The following is a 7398-nucleotide window of genomic DNA, read 5'->3' as shown; positions in this document are numbered from 1 at the left end:
AGCATGACTACAATGTGGCATTTGTCTGTAACACTTAAAGTGGCACTTTCAATTTTCTCACTCAAGCTCTGAAGTCAACTATTAATTTGGAAGGAAACTCTGTGCTTGCATGGATACACACGAACGTGAAGACACACACGCACACACATGCTCTGGGTTGTGTGCGTAAGTAAACACAACGGCCTTATAAATATAAATTGCAGTCAATGGTGCTGGAATTCCTTTGCACTCAGTCACCCAGTCACTTGTCCTCTCTCCCTTTCACTTTGTACACACCCCCAGCAGGTGCTTTCACTTGAGGTTTAGTTTGCTGTTGTGCTTTAGGCTGTGTCTTTTAGGTTCAGTGAAATTGTGCCAGAAAAAAGCTGACAAGGGGGATCCCAGGCCTCAGCCTGGGGCTCAGCATCAGCCATCAAGGAAAAAACAGACTGTGGACTGCCTGCTTCACCTTCGTTCACAGGCAGAGAACCGCATCTGCAGGGAAGCTTTCTCCATCAGACCATCTTTGCAGAGGTAAGAAGACACCACTTAAACTTAGATCCTAAATATTTTATGTTTGTCTTTGTGATTCGTCTCTTTAATATTGCAATTTAAAAGGGAACAACTGTGCAGCTCTTTGTCTGGAGTTAAAATGATATCATCATTTCATCTTTTTTTAGAAACCAGAAGGAGATTGCTGCACAATTGAACAGGCATAGAAACGACAATAAACCTTTAAATGTGAATTATATTAAACTCTTTCAACAGAAATCCATGTCATTTTATACAATTATAACGGCATTTAAAGATTTAAACTGTATTAGTACAGTTGCATCAATGCTTTACAAAATGAACTTGTTGATTCCTACATTGAAAATTTCACCTCATTCCAATAATTGCTGATACTTTGCATATTCAATAAATCAGAATATGCATTTCAACAAGGCTCTTTTATCAGTTCAAACATACCTTTTGAAAAATAACCTTGAAGCAGATATTAAGCCTACTGTTAATTAGGCTCACATTTCTGTGTTAATTTTTTTTATCAGTCTGATGTAATCACCAGGTTGGGATTGCAGTGCCATCATCATCAGAAATAAAGATGGCTGGCTGCTCAAGAGCGATTTTGCAGCCAAACAGTTTCAGTATTACAACTATAAAAGTATAATTTAATTTTATCTTGATCAAATGTTTTAAATCTGAGAAGAGAACATTAGTTGCATTTTTATGGGGGAAATTTCCCCCATGTAATTTTTATTTATTTTGAAGTTGCAGATTTTTGCTGTAGTTTGAGAAAGTTGTGCTTTATAAAAACGAGTGGGATGTCTGTGCACTGATAAATTATAAATAACTCATCATTTAAGGGAGTAACTATTATATCTGAAACCTAAAATCATCCACAATCTGCTCTCAGCAGTGCTATTCATTTCTAATAATATTTCTTTCTTGCTGGACAGTGGCAACCCAACTAAGACGCTATTTTTCTCTAAAGAGATTTTATTAAAGTGAAAATACTTCTAGGGCTTTTTTTCAGTTTAAATTCTTGTCCGACATTTGTCTTGATCTTTTCCTTTTAGAAGAACAAAATGGAAAAAGAACCACGACTGCAGGGATAATTTCATGTCACTTGCATGTGAATTTAGCGTAACAGCAAATGATTTACTTGGGGGGGGGGGGGGCCGCTTTGGATTAACAGGGAATGGGAAGTTGTGGCCAAAATCGAATCTACACCACCAGCAGGTATAAATAAGAGATCAGGCTGCAGTTACACCACATAAAAAACAAAAGAACAGTGATAGCATGTATAGCTCTTAAAATCCCATTCTGATGTAGATGCTGATAAAGATAAATATCCTCAGTAACCATGAAAATGAACCATTCGGATCAGGCTTCAGGGGCTTGGGTCATATAACTTCCGCTCCCTCATCCATCTTTCCAGGTGACATGTTTTTTTTTTTGCTCATCTACCAATGGAGGTTTGAAGGCTTATCTCAGCCATTTAGAACAAATACAATTCTCTGACAGAATTAATTAGGACTAGCAGAAAAAAATGTCTTTGCAGAAGTTCAGTTTCCAAGGATATTGGCCTGATGCCTGTGCACCTGACTGCAGGAATGATTCATCCTGTGTACCATCATCCCCCAATGCCAGCCCACATAGGGGCTAGTAATGACAATCCTGCTGAAAAGAAAAGAAAAGGAGCTTTGTGATGGTCTGAACATGATATACAGAACAGGCTCTGCAGATAATGAAAAATGGGCTTCTACCTCTGATTCATAAAATAAGCAAATATCCATAAACAGACCCATGTTACGTCTGAATGTAATTTACAGTGTGAGCTGAGCACCTGCTTTTATTAGCATTGCCATAAAAAGGATCTAAATGAGCGAATCTAACCAGCAGAAGTTCATCCAGTAAAGTTCAGCCATATGCTGCTCCTTCCTTCAATCCTGTTCTTTGCAAATTAACTTCCTTAGTTAGCCCAAAGTTCCCATGAGAAACAATAACAAGGAAAGGAAAACAAAAAAAGAGAGAGATCTCCCTTTAACACTCACACTGCAAACAGTCACGCCTGGCTGTTCACACTCCTTTAACTCCAGACTCAAATGACACCAGCAGAGCTCTCTGCCAACATGATTTTCACCATTAGATAAAGAATTTCAGATGACATTTGTGGCCTTTTTTGTTCTTACTCACCTCTGAGTATTAATTTTAAACAAAGCCCATACTTTTTGGGTTGTATAATGTCGACTTATTAACTTTAATTTGAACATTTTGCCACATTTTCTCACATCAGTCATGGGAGATTACCGGTTAATTTTAAGCTCAAATGGTTTCACAGGTCTGCAATTGCATTCAATTCAGGAGGAAGCAGAACACAAGTATTTACTTTTTGGCCTCAAAAAATATTCCTTCTGGCAATTTTTTTTTTCATTCCAATGAAAACAGAGGGTATTTTTGCAATAAATATCATTCGAGATTCTAGAAAAGAAAATGAAACCAATCATGGTGAAAACACATCAGCTTCCCAGGAAGGAGTTCTTTTCTTTGTGGAGTAAATGGAGCAAGCTCTAAAGCTCCTGAAATGAATATCAGCGTCTTGACCAAACTCATTTAGAGATCAGTCAGAGGCTTAATCCCTCTCTCAACAGGGGGTGTGAGCTTGTATCTTTTTCCTGTGTCCTCTCTTCCTTTTGGAAGAAGGTAATATGGCTAAATTTGCTTCGCTAATGGGTTTAGCGCAAGCTGTTGCACAGCAGAGTTGACACGCAGCAGCAAGCTGGGACACCAGAGGCGTTTAATCTCACTCCTGATGGAGAAAAGTGGAGGATGGGCTGGAGTTTACCAAAAGTTTGGAGATAAAAGGAAGAGCAAGGAGGAGGAGCTTTTATTTGGGGGAGTAAGGGCTGATAGAGGAATCTTCACAAAATATGAGTGATAATATAATTCAACTTTGAAGACGTTTGGAAAAGAAGATATAAACTTTGGATAGAAAAGAAATCAAATCTAAAATTTGGCTCATAACCTGAATAAATCCCATTGAATTTATTCAGAGCTTAGCTTTAAAGTTGCATATGGCCTAAAAAGTACAATTTATTGTTATGCAAACTTTATGAGACTTTAATTGTTTACCCTCCACTGAATCAAGCCATTACTCCACTGAACATGTGCTCAGTGGGGACACACTTCCTTTACTGCCACCTCAGACACAATCACTGATAACCTGGTGTGTGGCGGTAGTGTGACTTCCCATATGCCAGATGTGGCAGGTAGAAATTATTGGTGCCATATGCGAGATTACACTTTTGTCGCAGGTTACGTAGGCAAATGTTCACTTTGGATGATGATCTCCTGTTCGGAAGAACCCCACACCCATCAATAAGGGTTTTCACTTGAAAACGATTTTTTTTCTTTTCTTTTTCTTTTTTTTTGTGGACACATGGTTTTGGGCACATTTTGTTCATGTTCTTGTCTTTATTATCTTTTTGATTAAAATCTCCAGCTGACTCTGGAGACAGAGGGCCGCCAAGACGGTACCTTGAAAGCCTGAAAGTGGCAGCAGGGCTACCTCAGGTCTCAATACAAGTCATCCACCCCCAAGATGAGAACTATTCTGGGCCACTGACCCACAAATAAGAGACTCAGTCAAATCCATTTTGCCTCATGCCTGCCAGGGGTGGGTGTCCTTTTACTCTCCCTTGAGGTTTATCTCCTGAGAATCTCATTTTGACTTTGGGAAAGCTATAAAGGAAGAACTACCCAGTCTCAAATCAGCTCCTTGTGTAACACAGGATGGTGATTCTGGGAGGATAGTTGGTACTTTAGCACTTGGAGGAATAAGAATAAGACATAATTTGACAAGGTAAGCTCCCACAAGGTTCAAGTGTTAGTGGTGTATTTACGTTGATCCTTTTTCTGGCATCTTCCAGGTCATTCAGATGCTTGCATGACTTTCAGATTTTCTCTCTGTCTTTCTCCTCAGATGTCGACTCCACCGAGCGGCTTACCAGAGAGCTCTGACTTCGTGTCCCGGATTGGGATGACAGAGGATTCACTCGTCTTCCACGAGCGAACCAGATGCTCTGAAGACCCCTGGGACACAGTTGACATCAAACCCAACATAGAAGCTCTGGAGCGTGGAGCGGGCCTCTACCTCTCCTGCTACGACATGCTCCTCACTGAAGATGCCGCCTGGGTGGTGAAAGTTTCGGAGGGGTCCACTGCACTAGCCGTACCCATGAGCCGCATGGATAGCCGAGAGGAGCCAGAGCAGTGCCCTGTCATTGATAGCCAGGAGCATGGACTCTCTCCTGGGCTTGAGGGTCAGATGGAGGACCGTTCTCTGGAGCAGGTGCAGAGCATGGTCGTAGGAGAGGTGCTGAAGGACATCGAAACAGCCTGCAAACTGCTCAACATCACCTCAGGTAGGCTGTTCACCAGCACCACACCTGTTGCTGCACTTCATCATTTTGAAGAACATTAATGCATCTAACTGGCAAAATGAAATGAGCATTTCATTTTGCCAGATAAAAGAATTGCTAAGTCGGAGAACCAATCTTACTCCCAAAATCAACAAGTTTTTGTGTAAATAGCCCAGCTAAGATGACAGCTGTTCCCAATCATATCCTTACTGACGCAAACTTATGTTTGCCTGCTCCAGGATCTGTTTAATCCTGACCTTTTGAACAAGTTTCCCTGAATTGTGACAGTGATGATTCTCTCCTGGCAGCAGCCGTGTACACAGTCTTAAGGGCGAGGTCTCGGCTGCTTGGAAAGCAAACAAAGGAAACGTTTTTTTTGCATTGTATTGCTTCTGGCTGTTATATACCTACGTGATCCCCAGTCATCTGTTCACCTGATTAGGACTGCAGCGACATAAAAAAAAGATAATAACTTGTATGTACTTTGAGTTATGCCTGACAACATTCGGAGAACATACACTTGAAAATGGCTTTGCGTAAGCCAATTGTTGCACATGTTGTGATTATTCTGAACAGGTTGCTTGAATTTCTTCCGTTTCATTACAGACCCTACAGAGTGGAACATGGGGAATGTCCAAAAGTGGATGCTGTGGACTGAGCACCTGTACAGGTTGCCCCAGGCAGGAAAGGCCTTCCAGGAGCTGACAGGGAAGGACCTGTGTGCCATGAGCGAAGAGGAGTTTCGGCAGCGTTCCCCACTGTGCGGAGACACGCTGTACGCTCACCTGGATATATGGAAGTCAGGTATATGACGTCTTCATTTATTTAACAAACCACAAAGAGAAATGAGTAAATTTCTTCCAACTGATTGTCTGTCACCTTTATCTCCAGCTGCCTGGATGAAAGAGAGGTGCTCAGCTGTAGATACCAAAGCTACAGGTGAGACTGATTTCCTACTGCTTTTTCTTGTACTTAAGGACATTACCTAGCCTTTACGAAAGCTGCATTAGCACAAACAAAAGGAGGCTCAATAAATCTAAAGCGCACGTTTTCCCCCTCTCTTCACATAACCAATCTACTTCACCATTTATAAGTTCACAATTTTAATTATTACATTATGTGTGCTTCAAATAATAAATGTCTTTGTGAGATTTTAGTTGGTTGATATGAACAGCCTAAAGGAGGACATGCCTGTGTTTTGTTATGCAGGCTGTCAGGAGCTTTGGTCCGAGGCAGATTCATCCTGTTCGGGTCAACCGATTCATCTGTGGCAGTTCCTCCGAGAGCTGCTGCTCAAACCTCACAACTATGGTCGCTGCATACGCTGGCTCAATAAAGAAAAAGGTGCAGCATCTCCTGCCATTTTACTAAATGTATTTTAAGGTAGTATGACAAATAGGAATGCAAAAAGTAGTGAGGTTTCAGTGCTGGCGGATCCACTTGTGGTTCATAAAAATACTGTAATTTAACTCAAAAGAAAGAAGTTTTTTCATGAGTGGAACAAAAAGGTGTTTTGCAGAAGACATGTTATAGAGGAGAGAAATAAAATCAACTTGGTTAGAGAGGACTCTTCATCTGTTGTTCCTGCTTTAGTAAAACTAGTGTTAGCCTTGCAGCACAGTCAGCTGCTGCAGGACGTCAGAAAAGTGACAGTATGACACAAAGTTTAAGATCCATTTACTGATATTTGCCATGTGATTGTTTAGAACACTTAGAGAGATAGTTATTGTTGTGAATTTATTAATTATTTCCCAAACTCCATGAAACAAAAAAAAAAAAAAAACCTCTTTCAGCAGTGAGTTGCATTCTACCAGAATATGCAGGACAGACAAGTATAAATATTAAACATTTGCTAAGTTTGGCCAGCTAAATTCTCCAACTCTGCACATTTTGTTCATTTTGTTTCATTTTTATTTTATTTACTTCATTTTATTCATTGCCGTTTTTCTGGAACTGCAAATTCTGGATAAGAATTATTTTTTGCTTACATAAGTAAAATAAAATGTACGATTAGTTTCCAATTATATAACTTTGTATTTTTTCTCCAATTTATTTTATTTAATTATTATTTATTTAATTTAAAAAAAAGACCACAAACTACAGGTCAGCGGTTGGAAAAACTTGCAGTACTTTTCTTTCTCAGCTCATGTGTTTGACTTGTGACTGAAGTACAAAAATGTATTCACACTCTGTTTTGTACTTGTTGCAATGTGTGCTTTTTGCTTTGCTTTGTTTTTAAAGATTCCCGTTTCTCCCTGCAGGTATTTTTAAAATCGAAGACTCGGCTCATGTGGCGCGACTGTGGGGACTCAGGAAGAACCGGCCTGCTATGAATTATGACAAGCTGAGCCGCTCCATTCGGCAGTACTACAAAAAGGGAATCATCCGCAAGCCTGACGTGTCTCAGAGACTGGTCTACCAGTTTGTTCACCCAGTATGAGGCTTCAGGAGACTGGGATGATGAGAAGGAGTCTTATGACAATAAAACAGAACTATA

The 7398-nt window shown here is 40.2% G+C and overlaps 1 protein-coding gene across 2 annotated transcripts; it reads left to right on the top strand.

Moving 5' to 3' along the window:
- Positions 1-28: 28 nt before the first annotated feature.
- On the top strand, positions 29-7398 carry spdef (SAM pointed domain containing ets transcription factor). 2 transcript variants are annotated; one of them, XM_015040252.1, is made up of 6 exons: positions 29-513; positions 4463-4904; positions 5508-5705; positions 5793-5840; positions 6111-6245; positions 7163-7398. In XM_015040252.1, the coding sequence occupies exons 2-6, from the start codon at positions 4463-4465 to the stop codon at positions 7339-7341; spliced, it is 1002 nt and encodes a 333-aa protein (XP_014895738.1). In that variant the 5' UTR covers positions 29-513; the 3' UTR covers positions 7342-7398. The 2 variants fall into 2 exon arrangements, with proteins under 2 accessions (XP_014895738.1, XP_014895739.1); XM_015040253.1 differs by lacking the exon at positions 29-513 and adding an exon at positions 4115-4342.

This window comes from Poecilia latipinna, unplaced genomic scaffold (genome assembly GCF_001443285.1).
Source record: "Poecilia latipinna isolate Pla-1442-1.1 unplaced genomic scaffold, P_latipinna-1.0 Scaffold502, whole genome shotgun sequence".
NCBI classification, from domain to species: domain Eukaryota; kingdom Metazoa; phylum Chordata; class Actinopteri; order Cyprinodontiformes; family Poeciliidae; genus Poecilia; species Poecilia latipinna.
The sequence above is the reverse complement of the archived record's forward strand: the minus strand, read 5'-3'. Positions and strand labels throughout refer to the sequence as shown.

Coding starts and splice junctions, on each gene's coding strand:
- spdef (XM_015040252.1), top strand. CDS start 4,463: ATGTCGACTCCACCGAGCGGCTTACCAGAGAGCTCTGACTTCGTGTCC. Junction 4,905..5,507: donor ACTGCTCAACATCACCTCAG/GTAGGCTGTTCA, acceptor GTTTCATTACAG/ACCCTACAGAGTGGAACATG. Junction 5,841..6,110: donor TGTAGATACCAAAGCTACAG/GTGAGACTGATT, acceptor TTTGTTATGCAG/GCTGTCAGGAGCTTTGGTCC.